A 25,255-nucleotide genomic window follows, 5' to 3' on the forward strand; every position below is an offset into this window, starting at 1 on the left:
ATGGCAATAGAAATCCTAACTAAGACAATGTAAAATATCAAGCTAATTAGCAAAATTATGGCTTCAAGTATCCCTTGTGAAGAAGACATTTAAATTTATTCTTATATGTGGTACACTATCAGCTGCACTCACCACAGTGCAGCAGACGCACAAACTGAAAAACTTTCCAGCTGTGACTGACACTGCTCCATTTCGCACCCTGGCCTCTGCTAACTAACTACCCTTCTCTGCTCACAGGAGTGTGAAGGCCACCCGGGTGAAGCTCTGTGGTATTTGTATCCAGAACAAGAAAGTTCCCTTTTGCCTGAGTTTACCTTTTCCCTTCAGTGTCTGTGTACACTGGTATCTACCAAGTCTGATTTCTACTAGGTGAGTGGTCTCTGTGAAAAGAATACAAATCTCATCCTGATTCTAAAGAAACAAGGAATGAATGAACAGGACCCAAAGAGTTCGATGAAATCATTTTTACAAAGAAGCTAAGGATGAATGCAAAAAAAAAAGAAAAAAAAAAGCAAGAAAAGTTGGTGAGACACTAACTTTTCTGTGTGTCTAACTATAAAACAGTATTTACAAAGTCCTAAGGGCTCAGTCACAGAGTATCTGTCTGTCTGGTATGTCTGCTTTCCTGAAACAGTGCTCACAGACAGTCACTTACCTGTGCCACTAATTCATTCTGTTCCTTCTGGAACATTCGATTAATTGCTTCACAGGCCAGACCAACAGTATCTGCTCGCTTTTTCATTCCGTTCATCAGTGGACCAATGGTCTCCAAAGATGCCATGGCTCGAACACACAGCTAAGAGTACAAAAGACAAGGATACTTGTAGAGTAGAATGTTATACACGGCAAGGTAAGTTCCACAGCAACAAGATGCAATTTCAAACACACTTTTCTGGTTAAGAAGGAGTAAGTTGCACCTCTACTAATCACTGAAACTGATAGGAAAAGGCACACAGCAGATGGGGCCTAACACTCAAGTGTTGTCAAGGGGCCACAGATAAACTCTGGAGCTCCTGAGTGGATTCATTAATACCTCATTGTCAGACAGGGCGTGGATAACCCGAATAGCACTCTTAGGAATGGCATTGTTTCTGTGATTCATCGCCTGGATAACTTTGGGAAGATGGCCCAACGGTGGGACTTGATCTGCCAACTGAGGTTGTGCATTGAAGAGGCAAACCGTGGCCATCGTCAGTGTTTCCAGAGTCTCTCCCTGGGAAGAACAAATAAAACACCAGACCAAATAAACCATAAAGCACTGAAAAAATTCTTAAATAGCCTTAAAACAAATGTTGTTCAAAACATTTGTTGTTTGAAAATTCCAAGTACTGATACCCGCAATCCAATTCCTACATCCTAAGAGAGCAGCAGTCTTTTTCTTTGATAAAAGGCACAAACCTAAGGACCTAAGAATGTGCTGTCACATCCTAAGCAGCCCTCACTGGGCCAGGTACATTGTGTTTTTATGGCAGAAGTAAAAGATAATTCCTAAATGACTATGTGACAATTTAAGACAGGGTTATATACATGCCACTGTGAGACAGCAGCAAGAATCCAAAAGAATGCAGGAGCAGTTGGTGTTTCTCCCAGTTCTATGAAAAGTACTATTACAGGCCAATAACCTCTTTCCTGAAATGCTTCAATCCAGAAGTGTTTCAGATCCTAGATATTTACATAGACATTATGATACTTAAGGGTTCTGATTTTAGAGCATCTAAAACTTTTGATTTTCTGAAAAGAAATGTTTAACCTATATTTAATAGATCTGGCTACCATTAGGTCTTCCTATAGTAGATCATGGCTTGCAAAGACACATACCTCATATCATCACACGCACACACAACATGTACATTTGAATTCAAATGTAGCTGCTATTTTGATATTTTGTTTTCATGCAGTGCTGGAGATCAAACTCTGAGCCATGCACATGCTAGGTAAGCACTCTACCACTACAGACCCCCCAGCCCTGGAGTTGTTATCCAAGAAGCAACCGATTCTTCCTGGTCAGCAAGGATGAGGTTTTGGGAATGTAACTGGTATGTTCAGCAAACTCTTTGAAGTGTTTTGTTGAGGACTGAGGCTTACATGCGGGTTGTTCTTCTCCAGGAGCTCGGTTAATTTTTCTAACAGTGCAATAAGAAATTCTCTGGGTTTTCTCAGCACCCAAGCTGGCTGTGCTATGAAGATTCTCAAGAAAACTCCTCCAACAGCGAGTTCACCCTCTGCTTCTCCAAATACCACAGCAAAATCTTCAGGCAACTTTAAAGAGAGGGGAAGGAATCATGGGTGAGTCATCTTATATTATCATTCCTCTGCAAAGCAGGAAATGTAAGATTGATAATGAAATCTGCACACAATAAACTATTACAAAGACAGCCGTTAGTAACAACTGTTTTAGACACAATAAAATTATAATAATTGAGATTTCCTCTTAATGGAGCTGTAGAAGATGTCATTGTCGTCATTTGGTTCTAGTGTAAGTATTCCGACTTTGACATCTGTTTGAAGCCTGGTTCCCATGGGCATACCCACATGTCTTAAGAACAGAGTAATCAACAGCTACAGGCCGACACACTGACTTAACAGGAATTAAAATACAACAACAACAACAACAAAAAATACAAAACAAAACCCTGTAAAATAAAAAGTGTAGTTTACCTTCCAGTTCACATCAGGGTTGTCCCGTTGGTTTTTAAAGTGCCTTGGGGGTAGGGGGAGAGGTAAGAACACTGAACTTTAGTCAAATTAGCCTTCAGAACAAGTGTTGGAGAGGGATGGGCAGGACAGGACCACGCCCGTCCCTGGGACCCCTCCTTACTTACTCCAGCATCATCTCTCTCACAGTTGTTGACACCTTATCTCTGGAACTGTCATTCCAGATCAGCTCTGGATTTTCATGAGTTCCCTCAAATATATGCACAGCAGCTTCGGGGTTGTCTCTCATGGCATCCATGAAAACACTGGGCAAAAATTTCATTAACGTAATTCGAACCTAGGGGAGGAAGTTCAGAGTTTTAAGGGCTACTGGAAACATCTCACTATTTACTTGCTCTTCCAGGTTTCCTAAGACAGAACAGCAGTGCAATCAGTGCTATGGGTGAGATATAACAACAGTTCTCTAAAAGACCTGGAGAGGAAGAGACAAATCTGAGCTAATGAAAAAGGAACCTTACAAGTCTATGACCTGCCAGTTAGTTCTCTGTTCCCTACAGTGAAGAAACCTGAAAAAAATCAAGTTGGGTGTGATACTGACATTCCAGCACTCATGAGGCTGAGGCCAGAGGACTGACATGAGTTCAAGGTAGCTTAGGCTATGTAGGGAGTTCCAGGCCAGCCTGAACTACAGTGTAATACACTGTCTCAAAACGGAAAGACTGATCGACGGACTAATAACATATCATCCCAAGAAAAAAATTCAGAAGCCCTCACATGAAGTTTCCAACATTTTGTACAGGTTCGTACATGGGCAGTACAATCCTTAGCTGGATTGTTCCCGTCTCTCTGCCTCTATACTCCCACAAACTAACATTTTTCACATTGCATTTTTATGCCCTGTAAGTAGTCTCTAGTGCATTTATTTTGCTCCACTGTATTTTATGGCACACTGTGTGTTTGTCTAAAAAGGACTTTAATGGTAGCTTTGAAACACCGGGGGCTGGGGTCAGCTCAGGGACAGAGGAAGCTCTGGGTTCAGTCCCAAGCACAAACACCACCCCCAACACATATACCCACGAAGATCCAGTGCACAATATAAATGAAAATTAGGGGAAGGAGGGCTCAAGGGCAAAGGGAAAACGAAGGCTGGAAAGACACTTTTTCCATTCATGTCAACTGTGCTCATATCTTGTCTTGCGGAAACTCCACTTGCTAGGTATTTTCTTGGCTCCTGACATAGAGATGCTTACTCTATGATCTATACATGAAGTCACTACACAGACACACACTACACACACACACACACACACACATACGTGTGCACACAAATGCCAAAAGCTCCATACGACTACTGGTCACAAATTTAGCCTCAACTTGTAACAGCCAGTGAACTAAAGCCGTGAGTTACACACCAGGGCCCTCACAGAATGACTTAATGCCAGCCCATTCATGGTCAGCCAACTATCTCGAGAGTGAAGGAAGCAATGGTGCTGAGGTCCCCACAGGAGGTATTTCCTATCCAGTGAATAACACTGCTAAATGCAGTGAACAAGACACTCCCAGGCTTAGGCTTCCTTCTGCTTGTCCTCTAGTGTGCAGAGACATCATGCCACAAAACTATTCCCTTCTACAGAGAACAAAGCCGGGAAACACGTTCCAGAAAATGGCTGAGTTCACTGCTCTTCCTGGCCATCATCCTCCTGAGGGCAGGAATCATTCTCTTCCTGCACATACTGGTTCCCTGTGCCCCACCCCACAACAGCACATTCTCAAAGCTCAGAAAACACACCCCAAGAAGCACTGGAAACTAAAGTAGGACTTAAAACTTTCTAACTTCCTCTCTGTGAACCTAAAGACATTTAGGTCTAGAGACAAGTTACATTGTGTCATAAACTAAGGCCACAGCCAGGCCTGAGAACAATAAAGCAAGAGTTCGGCTCTCAAGCAACACTGCCACACACCACCCCAGGCCACTCAGCCTGTTAGCTTTCCCATTACTTGTGCTTTTCAAAGTTTGAACAAAACCATCTTCTGAAAAATGTTTAGTTAGAAACCCAGTCTAAGTCCTTTTCACTATTAATTAGCACATAACCTTGGCGGTGTTCTATGTGAATTTTAGGGCAGAAATGGCTGACAGGTTGAAAACTGCTTTATTACAGTCTAGGATCTGTTCTTAAAAACAAACAAACAAACAAAAAAAAAAACCCAATAATGTATCTTGTATTTTAAAATATTTCACGGCTTAAATGCAAAACTGAACTGTTATCATGAATTTGGAAGACTGGCTTCTCTGTAAGCAAACCATTATGCAACTCTCTTCCTGTAGTGCTGGGAGATCACACCCAGGGCCTTGTGTCTGCAGGGCAAGCACCCCAGCACTGAACTACACACCCACTGGCAGACACTTTTTGTAGCTCTATTTATAAGACTGTAGAAACCATCTACTGATCAGGCAGATGAGTTTCCAAGGTATCAGATTTAAGTAGATTTATGCTATTAAACTGACACGAAAGTAAACTTTAATTTTACCTAGATAATCTTAACCAACCAAGTCTTCTCCATACTGCTTCTGTAATCTAGTCTACCAGGGGCATGTTAAGTTATTGGCCCTGCTGTACACAACAGTACTCTACCTATTAAGTCTCAGAGTGCTGATCTGTTCAGCAGGGGGATGAATGGCCCATCTTTTCATTTGTAAGCAGGAGTTTGAAGTTAGAGCCTTTTCAGTGCTAAGAATTTAATCTGACCCCTGGCCTGTGTGCACACGTGACTAAAGGTTTATTTATGCAGAGCAGACTTTCTCCTAACCCTCCAGTGCCATGCCTATGCTCCTCAGCTGTTCAGGGCAGGACTGGACAGTGGCGTGGCCAACACTGCCACCTGCTGTACACCAACCCTCCACTGCAACAGTGCTGCTTCTAGGCGGCTTTCCTATGACAAGGGACAAGTTGAGCATCTGTGAGATCTCCTCCCCTGCTCCCCACGCTGGGTTTCCAGGCACACAAGGCCATGCCCTTCCTTTTATCAGGGTGTCAGGGATTCAAATGCAGGTCTTTCTGCTTGCACAGCTGGTGCTCTTACCCACTGAGCCATCTTCCCAAGACTGCCATCTCTCTTCAAGAGAGAAACGCAGCACTCACCCTGCTCCACTCTCTTGAGCCTTCTGAGTTTCAGCATAGGCTTCCCTGACATAGAGCAACAGCCCCAGCTTCCACAGAAAAGCACTTCCTGTCCTTGCCATCCAAAACAGACATAAAATCAAACGTCATGAAATAATTACCAGAGTAACTGCTATTTGTACTCACCTTTGGACCTATTAGTTTATCTGCTGTCATTTTAGCAAAAAGTTCTGCTGTCTGGGATCGAACCTGTGGATGTGTTGAATTGCAGAACATATCCAATAAATAAATCAAAGCTCCTATGAAAGAAAGAAAAATTATCAGTGCTTATATGCAGTAAGTGACTTTTCTCATCAGCAGTTTCTATTCACTTTCCACCTAATTTCAACTCACTACATCTTATACTTTTGATCTCTCCTCTCTGTCTTTCAATGAAGTCTCACTATATTGCCCAATTTGAGCCAAAGTCCTTGCCTCAAACAATCCTCTTGTCTCAGCCTTGTGCAGCTGGGAACAGGGCCACCACAACACCTGGCTAGGTGTTTTGATTTTTAGAACTCTACATCACCAGACTGTAAAGCAGCTCAAGATGAACGACAGCATACTGAGCTAGATGGATGAGAAAGAGTTGTGTACATTACCCTTTGCCATGGCTTCTTTGATTATCTTTGTATTCGATGCCAAAGCATAGAGAGTCTCCAGAACGAGCTGACGGCCTGTAGAGCAAAAGACATATCAACCCCTTGGCTTCCATTTACAGGGCACCACCGTGTGCCAGACCCTTAGCCAGATGTTATAGTGTATCACATTCCACCCTCACGATAACCAGCAAGACAGGTACTGCTATGGCTGTGCTGTGCTCGAGCTGAGGCCTGGCACATCCAGTCTAAGGTCTCACAGAGAGTTAGTGGTAGAGCTGGTTTCCTACCCATGTCTGTTTCCCTCTGAAGTCCACACTCACGACCACTATGCTATACTACCTTTCTACCTCACTGTTTCCTCCATGACCCAAATCATCACTTCCTAATATCCAGAGGATACCCTACTAGGCACCTAAGATTTCTACCTGTTGTTACTGTCTTAGGGAACCGGGAAGAAGAACAACTGTAAACTGGTGTTGCACTCCCCAGTCACAGACTTTTTTCTCCTCAGCCAGGCTATCTAAGTACACTGAACTAATAATACACTTTGCTCCTTCAGAGTCAAGTGGGAATGACAGACAAGAAGCTAAAGGAATGAAGAGTTGACAGAGAGGAGAGAGGCTGACAAGCATTGGGCTGAGACTAAAATGATAGTAACAGTGCTCCTTAGAAAATAAGAGTCGGCGAAAATATCTAAATGTAGCTATTTTACTTATAAGAGCAAAGTGTTGAGCTGGGTGGTGGTGGTGCACGCCTCTAATCCCAGCACTCGGGAAGCAGAGGCAGGCGGATCTGTGAGTTCGAGGCCAGCCTGGGCTACAGAATGAGTTCCAGGAAAGGCGTAAAGCTACACAGAGAAACCCTGTCTCGAAAAACAAAAAAAAAAAAAAAAAAAAAAAAAAAAAAAAAAAAAAAGTAAAAGTAAAGTTCTGGGTATACTATGTAAGTGAAGCAGTAATAAACTGATACTTTATCTTTTTAAAGGTTATTTATGTGTATTAATGTTTTGCCTACAAGGATATCTGTGTACTACATTTGTGCCTGGTGCCCAGAGGTCAGAAGAGAGCATCTGAAACTGGAATTGTGAGTTGTGAGCTGCCATGTGGGTGCTGGGATCTGAACCTGGGTACTCTGCAGGAGCAGCCAGCGCTCTGAACTGCTGAGCATATCTCTAGCTCCTAAATTTGCATTTTGAAACTACAATTTATGTCATGTTTTACTTTACCAACTAGTTTGGTTTTGCATGAAGTCTTACAAAGCTTGAAAAAGAAAAGGAAAAGCAGCTTAAGCTTGTAGCTCTGACAACAATAATCTACAAATGGCTTCTTAAGGTTGCCATTTTATTGTCTTTCTTTCTTTCTTTCTTTCTTTCTTTCTTTCTTTCTTTCTTTCTTTCTTTCTTTCTCCTTTCTCTCTCCTCTCTCTCTCTCTCTCTCTCTCTCTCTCTCTCTCTCTTTCTCTCTTTCTCTCTCTCTCTCTTCTCTAAGATAGGATTTGACAATGTAACCCTGGATGGCTTGGAACTCACAGAGGTCCATCTGTTTCTGATTCCTGAGTGCTGCTATTTTAAATAGCTATTCCAAGTTTGTTATTTAGTCAAAAAGTCAAAAAGAAAACACTATTCAAGAAAAAGGCAACTCTACTTAATTAGATATGAAGAAACAACAAACAATAAAAGATAAGTAAAGAGGGCCCTACTTTCAAGACTGAAGAGAGGTAGAATGAAGGTCCACACAACATTCAGAAGTTAGTGGAGCTGACTAGTAATTTGTTTTGTGATTGAAGCTATACTATAACTGGCCGAAACCTCAATGACCTTCCTCCCACAAAACAATCTTAAGGCAAGAAGCAGCCCAATGACCACCTATCACAGTGGACAACTGTACTGCTTTCAAAGAAGCGGCATCACCACAGGCTGTATTCGGAATCAGGCTGCCGTATTCCACAATCACCTTGGTGGTATCAGATCAGTAAAAGATAAAGGGCAGAGGACTAAGTGCAATCACTACTACCATAAGCACAGTATTCCAGACGTAACACCCAAGTCACAGTACTCAAGATCTTTTCATTATAATACATCATGGAATACCAGTACATTTTAGTTATTCATACCAAGACTATGCTCGACAAACTGACATTTCTAGATATTTTCCTTTGGTTTTAGACTTCTCTCACTCCCTAACTTTCTACTTTTATATGGGAGACAACATAATTTCATTCATTTATACAAGTAATTAGAAAAACAAATCTAATACGGTGAGTACTACTTTAAATATTCTAAAACTCAATATGAATGACACATTTCAACTTTTGTATCAACTGTGATCTGCTGTCCCTTATGAGCTATTATGCTGTGGTTTCCAAAATTCCATCTGTGCATATACCTACTTGATGGCAATGAATGTAGAAGAGCCAACAAATTGGACAAAACCATGGATTCTGCAATATTATTGACACAGTCTTGGTTGGATGTCACTATATTCACAACCTGAAAATTAATCAACAGGGTATTAAATAATTTTGATCCTAAATTAAATGAAGTGATGGTTTTATAAAAGTGACAAAAATGTTTGGAAGACAAAAAAATTTTGAGAAGAGTTTAATTTCAAAAGTTTGGCTATTATTAATTTGATTGTTTGAGAAGCCTTCTGTCTGACATAGAATTCCTTCCAGAACTGTGGTCACTGATGAAGGGGTGGTTAGGGAGGGCTGGTCTTCACCATGGCTTTCTCTTGCTTTAGAAGTAAATGTCCTTAGCAGCTAACACAACAGACTTCTCTAGCCTCCATTATAAAGAAATTGGTGCATTTTTCTTTCAAAGAAAAGCTGCTTCAAGTCTAGCCATTGTTGTATATAGCAAAAGACTGATGCCACTTGAACCAGGTTCCGAATTCCAAAGCACTGTATTCTAGATCTAATAATATTTGATTAAAAAGGTACAAGATTTCTGAAGGAAGTAAATAGTAAAACGTGTTTTTTAATGCAAAGAACATGCTTGTTAATGCTTTCTGATGAACTTAACGGCTACTATTCTATTAAGAATATGATAAACCGAAAAGTAATCTTAGGACACATTACACAGTGTTTTTTTAAAACCTGCTCCTGCAAGGTTGAAAGTGGTGTTTTGGGTACTAAACCATGTACTGTAATGACAGGGCCATCTGAGGATGACTGCAAGCCCTTACTCTGAGTTGCCTGGACAAACATGACCATGATCAGGGGCTTCCTGACTGTCAATAGCTGCAGCCAAAACAGCATCCTGTGGGACTAATGGTGTCATTTTTTTTGGGAAAGGGCCTCCAACTTCTCTGGGACCCTTACCACCCGAGGGCTTGTGACACTCCCCCCATAACTCTTCACCAAGGGCTCTGCAACCCTTGCCGAATGCTCATTTCTGTGCTAGGTCTACAAGGAGAGGGAGCAACTGAGGAGGAAGAGGTGAGGTTGATCCTCAGGAGATGTCCTGGTCATAATCTCTTTCTGTGGGCACCAAGACAGGGAACTGCCTTTTCCTCTTGCTGATCTGTGGCTACTAAACTTTCCAGTAAAGCCTGGTCCCTAACACACTCCACATGGCACTCTACAATATACCCAGGCCCTGACACATGCCAACAACCACAGACAGAACCACCCTGAATTTGCTCTGTAGAGTGACATTCATAATTACATTAATTCAGTTTCAAAAATACATGAATTTGACCCAATAGACAAAGTGAATATAGCCTACAGACCTTCATCAACTTTAGATAATGATTACTCAATTCTCAAAGCACTGACAGTAAGTAGTAGGAGACACAACATTCCTTAGTACAAAACAGTTTTACCTCTAAAGCCAGTTGCTGCACTTGACCAGCTCCATGGACTCGGAGCAGAGAAAATATTAACTTAAAGTGCCCAGTGCATTCACATTCAGAACCTAGGGAATGAGAACAAGTAGTCATTTTATTTACAAGAGACACAATTTAGGCCTTTGGAAACACAGTTATTTGCTGTGAAGCCTATCTCTGAACTCTGAGGAATGTCTGGAAGCAGAACAGGGTGTTAAGTGGCAAAGAACAGAGTATTAGAGTTTCTTTGGTTTGCTTACATGCCTACCTCTAATCCCAGGCTAAAAATAAGAAAAATTTCAAATAATCAGTATAAACACAGCTCAAAAATTTTAAATAGAGGAAGGTAATTTTACTTATTACCTCTACCAGTAGTCTCCAACCTACAGCCCAAACACTGCATGAATCTCAGGACACATATGAACATAGCCCAATACAAGGTAAGCTGACTCAAAGCGTTGTGGGGTTCTGTTGTTGGTTTGGGGGTGGGGGTGGGGAGTAGCTCAATTATCCATTGTCATGCACGAACTTTGTAGATGATAATGCTTTGCAATGTTGAAAGATTGGACAGTTGTGTCTAGACTTTAGGATTACTCCCTCAACGTAATTCTATTTGGGAGAATATGGTATCATTTAGCCTTTAATTAAAACTGGGACAGAACTCTGCCGCTTGAAGACAACATCACAAACAATTTGATATGCACACACCAGGGATTCTTCGTAACAGAACAATGTTTCCATTCCTACCCACTTCAGTCCCAATTCCATACATCTGTTAGCACTCTTGTTAATCAAGCAAAACACAGAACAGAGGGTTTTGTTCAGCACACAATTCCTTCTGCTACACACCCATAAAAGAGTGCAATCCATAATTTTTTGAGGTCCTAGATGCCTTTATCCCCAAAAGCCTGAAAACATTCAATAGGCTACTTAAAAAAATTTTTTTTATTTATTTTATGTGCATTGGTGTTTTGCCTGCATGTATGTCTGCGTGAGTGTGTCAGGTGCCCTGGAGCTGGAATTACAGACAGTTGTTGAGGTGCCATGTGGATGCTAGGAATTGGACCCAGGTCCTCTGGAAAAGCAGTCAGTGCTCTTAACCACTGAGCCATCTCTGCAGCCCTTTCTTTTTTTTTGTTTTTGTTTTTTCGAGACAGGGTTTCTCTGTGTAGCTTTGTGCTTTCTGAACTCGCTTTGAGACCAGCTGCCTCGAACTCACAGAGATCCGCCTGCCTCTGCCTCCCGAGTGCTGGGATTAAAGGCGTGCGCCACCACCGCCCTCTGCAGCCCTTTCAATAGGCTACTTTTAAATTCAGTTTCTCACCACTTCTTAATAGGTAAGAACCGTCACAACTAAGCAATGGGATGCTGAAGAGCATGGAGGGCACACAGTCCTAACAGAACTTCAGGGGTAGAATCAACGCGAAGTTCCCATTCAGGCCTTCCTTGGTTTTTTACTAGTTGCAAACCACAGACTTCCTGTGCTGAAGCTTCACTGTGCCTCGAAACACCTGTAATACATTATGATGACAACCCCAAACAATACAGAATGATGTTCTCTTTGGGCTTTAAGAGTCTTTAGTAACATCTCAATGTACCTTGTGAATGAATAATTTTCCTAATATTGCTACTGGTTATGTGAACAAAATTTTGGCAAATGCCAAAAAGCCAAAAATTTTAATAGCACTTCAGTATTCATTGAAGAGGGTAAATAAATACCTTAAAGAAATTTAAACTGGGGATCCAGTATCCTCACACAGACATACATGAAGGCAAAACACCAATGTATATAAAATGAATAAACAATTTAAAAAAGAAAGAAATTTAAATTTGTGAATTTGTGCTTTTAGAGTCTCCCTCTGCTGGCATAAGCTAGAAATGAAGGCCATGCCAGGGTAACTTCATTTTACTAGCACTATACCTACCTAGACCCAGGCAGCTAGGATGGTCATCTGGGAGTTTTTGAATGTCCTTTGAAAGGCATTTAAGAGAAGAACTCTCACCCATTTAAATATTTCAATTTTTACATACCAAAAACTTCAGACAATTTTCAAAAAATATGAGTGTCTACATGCAAATAATACTATGTTGAGGACAAAAGAGGCAAAATTTAGATCATCTAATAAATAAATCCAAGCATGTGAACACAAGATGGTAATTTATACCAGCAATGTAGAAATTCACTCTAACAAATGGTGCTATTTCAGTTTATTTTTTTCTTAAACATGAATTCTTTTAAACACAGTACCTCGACCTCTCTCCTAGTCTTAGGAGATCTCTGGAGTCAACTCCCTTTATTATGATGTCAATGTAGCACAAGAGTCAAGGGTGACTCTTCCCTGAGTCTCCACAGTAAAACGGTGCTGTGAATCAAGGGCACAACCACCCACCTGGGTTGTACTTGATGACATTTCTCAGAGCCTCCAGAGCCATTTCCACTCTTGGTAAGCGGTCCCCATGCTGCTCTGACTCCACTTTTGCAGTGTGTGTGATGGCCATGAACGTGTGGAGGTACTGGGCCTGAGAGCCGATGTAATCCAAGAGACTCGCAGCAAACTCTTTTGGAACCTAAGCCAAGTACACAAATATGTGAATGTGTGTGCCACTGTAATAATCTCTCTTGAAGACTCTACAGCAAAAAAAAAAAAACAAAAAACACCCCAGAATCTGAATGGATGTGACAAACGGTGACTACAAACTGTGACTACACAGCTATGCATAAGGAGCGAGAAAATCAAACCAATCAAATTCACTACACTGTCGTGAGGTCTTACACACTTTCACCAGTATCTTGGTAACATTTTACGAGTAGGATATTTGTCTCCTTTACCAATCTAAATAAGAGCATATGTGATTTTTTATAATTAAATTGCATTTTTATAAGACAAAAATTACACAGTTACAACAGAAATTCAGAAGCTAGCTTCCCAATGGTCTTTTCTAATCATTTAACTCATTTTGTTGACTAGCTAAACATATTATCCTGTGAATAATAATACACACCATAATTTAGTAAATTCTTATTTCAGAAACAAATTCCAAAATAAAGCATTACTTTTCACCCAGCCTGGTGGTAAATGTCTGTAATCTTAGTTACTTGGGAGGCTGAGGCAAGAGAAGTTTGAGTTCAAGGCCAGCCTAGGCTAGAAAGTAAGACCTTATCTCACATGTATGTGGGCACACATCCATGCACATACACAATATGATTCACTTCTCTCTTTATAAGCCACTCAACTACAAAATTTTTGCCTTTCCCCCAAAGCAGCAAATAAAAGGGACAGCTAAGAAACAAGGAGTTGTTTTATGAGCTTCATGAAACTGAATTCTTCAACAATCTAGAGCAATGGTTCTCAACCTTCCCAACCCAATCTGCAACCCTGTAATACAGATCCTCATGTTGTGGGGACCCAAACCATAAAATTATTTCATTGCTACTCCTTAACTGTAATTTTGTTACTGTTATGAATTGTAATGCAAACATCTGATAGGCAACTCCTATGAAAGGGTTATTTGACAACCCCCCCAAGGGTCATGACCCACAGGTTGAGAACCACTGATCTAAATGAAAAGGCCCATACTTAGCCAGGAAAACTTATAATGAACTCAGCAAACAAAGAAGTATTGATTTCAATTTGTACAACTTGAATTAGTCAGTAGTAGTCCTCAGTAAATATCAAAGACATCAAATAAAATTCAAGGGCAAGCAACTGACCTCTAGCTGGAAAGTTGGGACTTCATTATATACTCTAACAAAAATCTCGCCCACAATCAGTTCTTTGGCATGGTCACTGTAGACAAATTCTGCCCCATAAGTTTTGTCACAATCACCCTTTAAAAAAAGAAAAAGACAGTTAGATGTAAGAATTTAATGTCCAGTTTGTAAATCTACCCTGTTTTGTTTAACAATGCACTGAACACTTCCAAGAGGGCACATGTGGTGTGGCATGTGTGGAATAGGCACAGTGACAGCAGAGCGTTTTACTTCTGCTAAGACTATTAGGACTCATTCTGAAGTCTCAGAAGGTCACTGGAGTGAGTCAAGAATTAAGAGTTGGCAATATAAAGCAGGTCATGACACTGCTCCTCTCACCCCTCTAGGGGACATTTAGTTTGGCCATGCTATAGGGTGGTGGTAGAGTTGGCTGAGAAATGAGCACATTTGGACTGGGAGTTACAAGAATATATTGAATAAAAGAGCCCAATTCTCCCAGTGCATTAATAGCTTCTCCATTAGAAGGTGGTGGGTAAGAGGAAATGTCAGTTTTGATAATGGAAGCTTTGGCTGACAGGAACAGCAGTTTGTGAGCAACACTTTGAGGGCATGAAAATGATTAAACATGCTAGCTGCATGGAAGTAGTAGCAATAAGAAAATCCTAAGGCAGGATCTCCAAGATGTTTTTATTATTTTTAGTTACATGTGTGTGCCTGTGTGTGGGTTTGTACCGGTGAGTCAGGTGCCTTAGGAGGCAGATGTGACAGACCCACTAGTGCTGGAGTTACAGGAGTTAGGAGCTGGTCTAAGGGGTTGGGAATAAAACTCAGATCCTCTGGAAGAGCGCTGTGTACTTCCAACTGCTGAGCCATCTCTCTAACACCCTAAAATGCTATTTTATACAACACCAGGCTATCTTTAAAATGCGCCAATGACGAGGTAGACAAAAGCTGTTGGTTTAACTGGTAAACAGCACATTTTGCTTCAAGACAGATTCCATCAGAATAAGCCACCTAAGAGCACATAAGACATTAACACACCTTTTTAATCATATTTTCTTGTTGTGACTCAAGAAATTCAAGCAGTTCTGCCCTTGTAGAGTTGTTCCACATCAAGTAAGGGCTCTCTGTGTTGCTGTTAAGCATCTTCAGAATCTAGGGAGACAATATTCCTGTTAGGTGACACTCAGGGGGCCTTGACTGAGAAGCTTGCTGATGCCCTCTCTGCGGGGCATTTACCCACCAACCCCACAGCTCCCCAGAGTTTTCCTGAGTGCGAGCAGCAGGAAATATTAGATAGAAGGATTTAGATTGTGGAGATAAACAGACAGAAAATAAAGGATCGCCTCAAGAGGGCCTGGAACCTATTCCAACGGGCCCTGTCTCTGCCCAGGGTATTTATAGAGACACCAAAGGATGGAGCAAAAGCCCTCCCCCCAACAAAGCCAAGTGCAGACCATTTCAGACACCTGTACTCAGGCCCGTGGTCCTAATCATCCTTTCTATGTGGACCTGCTGGGTAAAGCCATGAGGAACCTGAAAACCGGCTCCCACAGCCCTCCATCTTGCTGTACAGGAAAACCAAGGCTACAAAAGCTGACATTATTTGTCATAGGTCTTACATCAGTAAATGTGAGACTGGGGTGAAACCTGAGCCTGATTTCAGTCAACTCCTCAATCTTTGCTCTGCTCTGTGAAAACCCAGTACCCTAAGTATCTAGTTAGCAGTAAGTGTTTCTAAATACACCTCATACTTTCTTCACATACATATGCGTGAAACAAAATCTGTATCTTTATGAAGCTTTCCTACCAAGGAAAATGGGGGTGGGTGGGCACAGCTTGGATTTCCTGTCCATGCCCTGACTCAGGCTGCACCTGAGGAGTTCTGCAGGCAGATGATGCTTCCGTTTGGCTCTCTTCAATTGCAAGTGTTAACACATATTCCATACCTCAAGTGTTTGAATGAAAAAAGTTTCCATTTCTCATTTCCAGAGCTCTAGGCCAGGAAGAAAATAAAGCATGTGTGGTGTCTGAATGAGAATGGCCCCATAGGCTCATATATTCGAATGTCTGGTTCCCAGCTGGTGGAACTGTTTGGGAAGGATTAGGAGGTGTGGACTTGTGGAGAAGGTGTGTCACTGAGGGTGGGTTTGAGGTTTTAAAAGTGCACAATAGGGCCAGTCTCCCCTTCTCTCTGCCTCTGCCTTCAGATAAGGAGGTAAGCTCTCAGTGACTTCTCCAGTGCCTTGGGCCTGAAACCACACTCCCTGGCATGGTGGTGATGGACTAACCCTCTCAGAGTATAAGCAAGTATAGGAAACATCCTCACACTGAGAACCAGACAGTTTAAAATAAGATTTCATTAAATACAGATAGACATTATGGAAAGACTTGATTTTAAAATAAAAAAAAAATTTAAGGCTGCAGAAGGTAACCCTTAAATTTCTGGTATTTCTGTAGAGGATGTCTGTAGTCAACAAAAAGCATCAAACTGGAGAGCAGAAGACCAAGGGGACAAAACTGCTGACTCCTCCTTAGGGGAACTGAAACACCCATATGAGAGCACAATAAGCACATACAAACTATCAAGCAAGCAAGGCCTCAGACTCTAAAAGTACCTGGAACTTTAGAAGCCTGAGGACTTTTTCCTCATGAAAGTAAAAGATGATAGAAATGAAGAAGGGAGGGAAAAAGAGGAAAAAAAGGACCTCCATTCTACCACTCAAGGATGACCATAGCTAATATCCGGTGCAGATCCAATGATCAATTGGTTTTCTAATACCAAACATGGGGTCTAACGTGTTCATTTAAAATCTCTGTTGTTTGAGACAAGTCTCATTCTGTAGCAAGGTTGGCCTCAACTTTGTGTAATCTTCTGCATGAAAAACCTACATGCTGCATTAAAGCCTTGTAATGTCCCGAGGCCTTTCTTACCCAAAGCACTTTGCCCAACGCCTACCTAGTGTAGCTTTATAGTTTAATTCCTTATTGCTAGTTTCCTAGACTGCTTCTCAATGACCCTTACCAAAAAGGACACACGTTATGATGGTACTGAAATAGTACTTATTCACCACGAACTGATGTAAATGTATGGATGAGGGGGTGTAAGCTGTATGGATTTATTTTCAACATTTCAACCTTGACCAAGAATAAACTATGACTTATAACAAATGTCTAAACAAACTTGGTCCCTGACTGGAGAAATCACTGCAAATTCATTATCTTGTCCTTGCCCTTTGTGATTCAAGGTTGTTAAGAATAATGGTGGGCTCTGTTGCTGAGAAACATGAAGCTAATTCTCTGTCCCAGGGGTCAGACTCTAAGGTCTGTTGTCACTGCTATAAACCTACAGTACACTCAAGTTTCTTGCCTGAGAGAGCAAGCAAGTGATTATTCAATTCTCAGGTTTCTCAGAGCAATCGGGATTATCCTGTTCCTTTAGTACTTAAAAGATTTTGCACTGTTCACAAACTCGGCTTAGTGCTGTAGTCCATACCTCAGTAGCACTAGCCACAGCAAGCTTTCTAGCAATGTAGGGCGTCAGCAGGCCAGCCAAACTCTTCCTTACAGTTGGGTTTTCTGGTGTTGCTTGGTCATCAGGCAAATACCCACCAAGGCGACTCAGAGCATGAACACTGAGTTTGGCAAGACTGTTGGCCACTTCCTGTTATAAAAAACAAACAAACAAAACCCAACAAGACATTAAAGTAGGTATGTTTCCTTACATAAGTGACACAATTAGCTTTATGGTGTCAATACTGTATAGAAACATTTTAATGATCAGCAAGGAAACAGCTGGCACAGGTGTACCAACATCAGCACTACAGAACCTATACATTCAAGGTTTACTTTGTTTTTAAATAGGGAAACCCTTAGTACCGACATGCTCATCTGTACCCAATGCAATGTCTTACAGAATCACCTGGAAGTGGGGTGAAGAGGAAGAGACAGGAAGGAGACCTAACTGCTAGATGCACATGCTGGGAATATGAGCAATGAATGACAACAAATATGAACCAAGAGATAAAAAAAAAACTATAAAAATCAGACAAGTACAAAGGTGCTGGGAGAGCTAGTCCCAAGAGCCTGATATGTTATTATATTTCCCTACTATATAATTCTGAAATCATAAAGTTGACTGAGTAACTAAGAAAATATTACATGATTTCTGTTCCTTCAATTCCCTTGCCTTAAATCCTTCAAGCATAAATGGTTAAAATCAAAAGTGGTTGCGTATAGTAGTGCCAGCTATAACCCCTGCACTGGAGAGCTGGGAGACAGGAAGACGGTCTGGGCTATGAAGTGATTTTGGTGTCACTCTGGGTTACATTTAAAGAACATCTGCCAGCTTCAGGAGCAGTCAACAGCCATCTTGAAGCACAGCGTCTCTGAATGGCTCAAGCTTTGCTTCTCAATGGTTCACTAAAAGTCTACATGGGTTTGGGTTAAAGTTACCTGCTGGTTTGTTTCTTCGTTTTTCTGAATGCCACTCTCTTCCAATGTATAGTCGTAGTTAAACAGATAACCAAGCAGATGCCACAAAATTCCAGCCTGAAATAGATGTGTCTGCAACCAGAAGTCCACAGCGAAGGAACTGACGCATTCCACTGCAAGGGAGGCCACCCGTGGGATACTCTGCCAGGAAAAGAACAGAACTGACTTGCAGGGTGAAAACCACTGCCAAGGGAAACCAGCTATGGACACATGCCAGCTTAGCTATCTTTCTGTACAAAATATCTTCCAGTGTGCAGACTCAGAGAAGCAGCAGCTTTCTCAACTTTCTCTAAATGCAATAAGGAATAGCACCACTGCTAATACAATCACACCAACATCCTTGTTCCTACTAAACACACTGAAGGCATCAAGCAGAAACAGCTGAGGAACTCGGTTCAGTTCCCAAGATCAGCACCTCTATCGTATCTATTCAACACAACAAAGTCTCTTCCCAGTCAGCCATACCATCTTCAGAGCCGGCTTCTCTCAGCAGTGCCAGGTTGGGAGGAATCAGCATGTTCTTGGGGCTCGGAAGCCCTCACAGTGACCTGTGACCCATCACAGGTGTTTACCGAGTCCTGCCCTTTTATTAGATTTTAGTCTCATCTTCTCTCCTTCCTGCCTTAGAAACTGAGAGTCACTTCTAGCTACGTCACTACAGTCTTACTTTGGGGGTCAGAATCAGAAGAAACCCATCATTTACAGCAATGTTTCTAGGAGAATACTTCAAAGATACAAGTACTTGACTTAGGAATAATTTTGGATAAGCCGTAGCTGTAAACCAAACCTTTGCTGTTTGAAAAGAAAACCCACACTGACTGTACCCAGAGAGGACAGGCGTGAGCTATACCTTGCCAAAATACAGCACCCGGCAGAGGTCCTTGATGATGCCAGGCATTTCTGTGATCTTCTCCCGGCACTCCTCAAACTGTGCAGCCACGCTATAGCATCTGCTTATGTGTCCACACACCTAAGACAGCACAGGAGACAGAAGCAGTCACACAGGTACTCGTGATGTAAGACACGACAGAAGACAACTCGGAACAGATGTGTGAGCGATACTTAATGTGATATGGGATGCTCCAAAATTAAACAGGACATTTTGGTTAAATTAGAAATCTTAAGATTTCTTATAGATGCAAAGGCCAGTATACCATGGACAAACATGATAGCCTGGTTTTGTGCCATCACTGAGCTAAGAATAGTTTTATTTTAAAAAAAAAAATGTGCACCTGACAGTGGTGGCACACGCCTGTAATCCCAGCACTCAGGAGGCAGAGGCAGGAGGATCTCTGTGAGTTCAAGGCCAGCCTGGTCTACAGAGCAACTTAAAGGACAGCCAGAGAGAGCTGTTACACAAAGAAACCCCCATCTTGTAAAACTAACAAACCAACCAACAAACAAAACCAAAAACCACAAAAGCGGGGGCACAGGTTACTGCAGTGAGGACATTTGGTGGTGTTCTTACAGTGTGACCAGCAGCACCAGCCTTGCATGCAGCCTGCTTGAGAACCACATCATCTGCCCCACTCTATGTTGAGAGACTCAGTAGCGTGCAGGGTGGAAGGCAGACCCATGTTTTAAGGAGCACCCCAGTTAACCTCTAAACCACCCATCTAACATAGCATTTAGTCTCACCTGCACTGACATGTCACTTAGTTTACTGGAGCGATTCAGGACAGCCACGCAGCGACTAAATGCCTCTTGTAACACCTGTCAAAGAAGTGTGCCATTAACTCTCCACTGGAACTTGAAGGGTAAAAAGCCTTTTCCAGCACGGATAGAACACATAACCTCTTAATGTTACATCTTTGGTAACTAAACACTCAACTGACATTTGTTAAATAAACAAGTAAATAAGGGCCTTAGGGGCTCGCTGCTTTGTAGAAGCATTCCCAGAAACTGTAAGCAACATTATCTTTACCACCTCTGAACTCAGGGCTCCGACTATGCTATAGCACTACTCTGCTATAACAAGTGCTATCTGCAGGAATAAAGGAAAAGGAAAAACTGCACCAAAGGCATCTGTACTGGGATCCTGGACGTCAAGAGCCAGTTAACGTGCCTGGGCAAGTTAAGATAAGCCTGAGGCTTGTCCCTATTACCTCTAACCCGTTCTCTCTTCTGAGCTCTTCGGCATTGAGGGCTGAGCAGTTGACTGTGTGGAAAGCCAGCTCTGCAGCCGCAGGCAACAGTGGAGACTCTTTTGAGAAAAGGAGGTCATCTGAAGTCTCCATTGTTATAGTCCTAATTAGCATGGGGTATCCTGCATATTTATAAGGCTGTAACTCTGAAATAACAGAAAGACAGTGTTAAAGTTAAACATGACTCAGTTATGGTACCTCAAAAAATAAAACAGCCCGCATATTAAACGACTCCTAATTTACCTTTCCTTTTCAGTGAACTTATGTGGTGAATTACAGTACTTCCTGCTTAATTAACAGTACTTGGCATGGACACAACTGATTGTTCAGAATATCAGCCTTCTGTCATCCATGTGACCATTGTAATTTTTCACCTGATTATATTCAGCAACGCACAGCAAGTGCTCCGGAAATCACACTGTCACTGAGCACACATCTCTCTTAAGGAGTACAAGTGAGAACTGTGTGACCAGCTTCTAAGAACAGGCTTCCCGTTCTTTCTATCTTACTATTTGTTTTAAACATTTACAAATCCCGAAATATAAACTGTTACCAGAAATACTAAATTAAAAAAATGTATTAACTATTTACCTAGTTATGTTTTGGTAAGTACACTCAGAGGTGAAAGCTGTCATATATAGGTATACAAAGAGAATTTTAAAATCCAGTTTGTTTTTTTAAAAACTATCAAATGAGGCAGATATGCAAATAATCATTCATGACACATATTTTTAATTTTTTATGTGGATGAGTTTTTTTGTCTGCATTTATATATCACTGTGCATGCCTGATGCCCTTCTGGCCAGAAGAGGATACTGGATCCCAGGAATTTGAGTTACAGATGTTGTAAGCTGCCATGTGGGTGCTGGAAATTGAACCTAGGTCTTGTGGATGAAAGTGCAGCCAGTGCTTTTAACCACTGAGCTGGTTCCCCAGCCCCCCTCAGCCATGATATTAAGAACCTCTGTAATTTCACTTGAAATAAGAACACAGTGCTTTAAATTATACTGTTTTAAGCTGGCTTGAGAAGGAAAAAAAGTGAACATGTATGTGTGTATGTACATATGTATGTATGTGTTTAAAAATAAATTATTAAGGGTTTTGAGTACATTTGTAACCTCATTCTTAGTTCTGGAAGCCGTTTAACTAAGGTGTTTATGTACATGCTTGCTTCGAGTCATATACAAAAGTGTGTTGATTACAGCTCTCCTCAATGATCCAATTGCTAAATTCTCAGCTGCCCCCTCCAAAATTCAATTACAACGCTCTCTCATCTTAAGCTCCCCGACAACCCATGTTGTCCTCAACCCTCACTCGCACTCCTCCTCCCTTCTCTCCCACACCATCTTACATTGTTCCCAGGTCAATGCAATTGTCTGCAGTATTAAACCCAACAAAGAATTAAATATTTTCAATATAGCCTTAAATATTCTGGGATGTTAACTGCTAGGACGACTACAATGGCCCTGAAACATATGGACAACCCTGAACTCTGAAATGGCACTTCTTTCACAGAAACTAGTGAAACTATTCCAAAGAACATGGGGTCTTGAGAGAGACAGCATGAAATAGCAGATGTGAGATGGACAATCTTTTCAAGTTTCTTCTTCATTTTAAAACCCAAGCATGCTTGGTGTTCTCCATCTTCTGGGGCTGCTGGAGTCAGGTCAGGCACTCTTTGACATGTCACTGAAGATCACTAAATAATCTTTAAATTCCTGATTCCATTTACTAACTGATATATCATTTAGTGTTTGCTGCTAGATGGCTAAACACAGAACTAACCATGTAGCACCACAGAACAGAAACAGCATTTGGGAAGAAACAATGAAACCTTGTTGGCAATGCAAACCACTGAAAAGCAGAGGAAAAGGCACACAGCAGGCATGGCTCGAGACCTTCCTCTGGAAGGTGGCTGCTTTCCTGAACCTGAAACTCAATTCCCAGAGTCCTTTGCAATAACAATTCCAAATCGTTTAGAATATACTAGAGAACAAGTAACTCAGATTAGTTGTAAAATAATCTATGATCTGTCATGACAGAGGATTTACCTTCTTTATGACGGTTGAAAAGGATGCTCTGTGTTTTCAGAATTAAAATTATATTCTCTGGATCTGGCCCATCCACTATTTTTGTTGACTTGGTACATAAAAATTCATATGCTTTATTTACTTTTTCAAACATGTCCTGTATGTAACCACAGACAATTAGGTTTTAATTGGAAGTTTTCTAATTAAAATTTAAAACAAGACATTATTGGCACTTAGTTATTATAATTTACCAATTTCTTTAATTATTTTACCTTTACATTAAGGAATTCATTCCAACTGTCATCTAGCTGGAATACTGTAAGAGGGAACTACATTTGTTTTTCCTGAATAAGTATCCAAGGATTTCAATTTTACACAAGGAAAAATATTTGCATAAAAATGTAAATATGCCATAAGTATATGTAAAAACACACAGTGCTTGTGTAGCATGCATGAAGCCCTGGGTTTCAAACTCAGCACCGAAGAAGCTGGGCATAGTGGTATGTGCTTGCAACCCCAGAAGGCAGGAGTAACAGAAATTTAAGGTCATCCTTGGCTATATGACAGCTAGAGATCAGCCTGGGATATATGAGATCCTGTCTCAAAACAAAACAAACAAACAAGAAACACAACAAAAATCCTTTAAGTCCTCATATATACCAAAGAATGACTCAATGCAGGAAGATTATTGCTAAGAACTACTGTTCATTTTATTCTTTAAAAACTTTTTTATTACATTTTCATCTATGTGTGAGGGGTCAGCTGCCGCCTCACATATGGAGATGAGCAGACAACTTGTGGGAATTAGCTCTCTTTTTTCTTCATTTTGAGTTCTGGGTTCAGTGGCAAGCACCTTCACCTGCTGATTTTATCTGAGTTCAAGCACTACTGCTTACTGAGCACTAACCCAAGCATGGTGTTAAATTCTATTATCTTATTTAATCTGTAAATTAGCTATTCCGGTGTGTACTAGTAGTGTCTTCATGAGGATCCTGCAACTCGGGAGACAATAAATGATTTTCTTCTAAATGAAACATCAGTCAGCAGCAGCATAAGCCTCACGTAAGGGCCAGACTCCTACCAGTTTCCCTATAACAGTCTTATGCAGTATCTTAATATCTGAAAAGTTAAGCCTAGCAATGTGACAAGTAATGCCAAACTTTCTATTTTATTTTTGAGATGAGTTTGAATTGCTAAGTTCATAAAACAAAGCAACAACAACAAAAACTCATTAAACAACTCCCTTTAAATTAAGAACAAATCAAAAACAAGACAAAAAGTCAACCAGGCCTTTACTTTAAAAAAACGTTTACATTCACATAAGTGGCATCTTTTCAACATCTTGTCAGAAATACTTATGTTTCCAATTTCCTACTTTTTCTCTTAGGATGACAAGAATTTTGGGTGCCATCAGGAAAAAACACGAACATTACTTAATCTGCATGGTGATGACATACCTTAAATACAGTTTATATATAATTCTTATGATTGACAATTAAGAGTTAATTCTCAAACAGAAGTGGGTAAGGCTAGAGAATAAATCTGTCCTAAACATACTAGTCACAGGAGCAGCCCTTCCAGTAGACCGAGAGAAGAGCACCCACAGAGAAAGCACTGGCTGTGGCTAGAGGGCTGTTTACATTAGGTACACAGGATGAGGCAACAGAACAAAATCAAGTGAGGCCCATTCCCAAGGCAGCACATACCCTTCCTTCTGGATTCTTATCGGGATGGTACTTCTGTGCGAGTCTGAAGTAAGCTTTTCTAATCTTGCTTTCATCATGCCTGGAAGAAAAGAAACTGTTTGTGAATACAGTAAGGTACATGAAAAACTACTTGCACCATCATCTAACATGATGCTGGAATATGCTCACATCTCTATGTCAGGAACTGTATTATTGATCCTGTATTTGGAATTGATCATATATTAGGTATCCAATTAAATCCAGTAAGATTTAAGTTAAGATTATATTTTTATGTTATCTTTATAGGTGAAGTAAAAGCTAAAAGTTCCCTAAGAAAGGTTCAACTTCTATTATAAAATTTAGTTGTTTACAATATAATTTTAGTATTATTTAAAAAAAATTACAAAATTGTATTTGGGATTTGATTAAGAAGTATGTTTTAAAAATCCAACAATTTGTCAAAAATGTCTAAAATGCCGTTGCAAACTGTGTAATTTTAAGTTACTGTATCAGTATTAAGAAAACTTTACAAACACTTATTTTGTACTTTAAAAAATGCCTTTTAAGCCATTTTCCTCTACCAGGTGTAGTCACTACAAAACTCCCCAAGGATGCTCCTAATCTGCATGCAGTGTCCTGGGCACACTTCCAGCAGACCTTCCCCAAGCACAGCACACACTGTAGGAGGAAGCGGGAACCAAGTATGTGCAGGAGCACCATGTACCAGGTGCAGGCTAGGCACATTGCACACAAGAGTTCAGTTGATAAAATGCAATGGTCACCAACAAGATCAGAGAAACGTAATCTGGTTAGTAAATCTGTAATACGTCAAAATTGGTGACTAGTGTTCCAGATTATTCTCATGGGCCTTGTGTATCAATAAATAGGCAAAAATAAATAAATAAAGAAAGAAAGAAAGAGAGAGAGAAAGAAAGAAAAAACCCTTTA

At 40.9% G+C, this 25,255-nt stretch overlaps 1 protein-coding gene across 3 annotated transcripts in view; it reads right to left on the bottom strand.

The window, feature by feature from the left end:
* Dnajc13 (DnaJ heat shock protein family (Hsp40) member C13) overlaps window positions 1-25,255 on the bottom strand; it is a 117,482-nt gene that overhangs the window by 10,616 nt on the left and 81,611 nt on the right. For all 3 annotated transcript variants that reach the window (XR_003734563.2, XM_028869901.2, XM_028869900.2), the window contains 19 exons: window positions 24,329-24,407; window positions 22,644-22,779; window positions 20,554-20,738; window positions 20,087-20,161; window positions 19,299-19,418; window positions 18,410-18,589; window positions 17,451-17,618; window positions 14,996-15,109; window positions 13,955-14,071; window positions 12,633-12,810; window positions 10,240-10,331; window positions 8,804-8,903; window positions 6,416-6,490; window positions 5,961-6,073; window positions 2,823-2,992; window positions 2,659-2,701; window positions 2,086-2,259; window positions 1,034-1,213; window positions 656-796 (listed from right to left, as the gene is read on the bottom strand). Coding sequence is in view for 2 of the 3 variants with exons in the window: in XM_028869901.2 (XP_028725734.1) it covers window positions 656-796; window positions 1,034-1,213; window positions 2,086-2,259; window positions 2,659-2,701; window positions 2,823-2,992; window positions 5,961-6,073; window positions 6,416-6,490; window positions 8,804-8,903; window positions 10,240-10,331; window positions 12,633-12,810; window positions 13,955-14,071; window positions 14,996-15,109; window positions 17,451-17,618; window positions 18,410-18,589; window positions 19,299-19,418; window positions 20,087-20,161; window positions 20,554-20,738; window positions 22,644-22,779; window positions 24,329-24,407 (2,440 nt within the window). In the remaining variant the exon portion in view is untranslated. The remainder of the gene's footprint in view (window positions 1-655; window positions 797-1,033; window positions 1,214-2,085; window positions 2,260-2,658; window positions 2,702-2,822; window positions 2,993-5,960; window positions 6,074-6,415; window positions 6,491-8,803; window positions 8,904-10,239; window positions 10,332-12,632; window positions 12,811-13,954; window positions 14,072-14,995; window positions 15,110-17,450; window positions 17,619-18,409; window positions 18,590-19,298; window positions 19,419-20,086; window positions 20,162-20,553; window positions 20,739-22,643; window positions 22,780-24,328; window positions 24,408-25,255) is intronic.

This window comes from Peromyscus leucopus, chromosome 7, assembly GCF_004664715.2.
Source record: "Peromyscus leucopus breed LL Stock chromosome 7, UCI_PerLeu_2.1, whole genome shotgun sequence".
NCBI classification, from domain to species: domain Eukaryota; kingdom Metazoa; phylum Chordata; class Mammalia; order Rodentia; family Cricetidae; genus Peromyscus; species Peromyscus leucopus.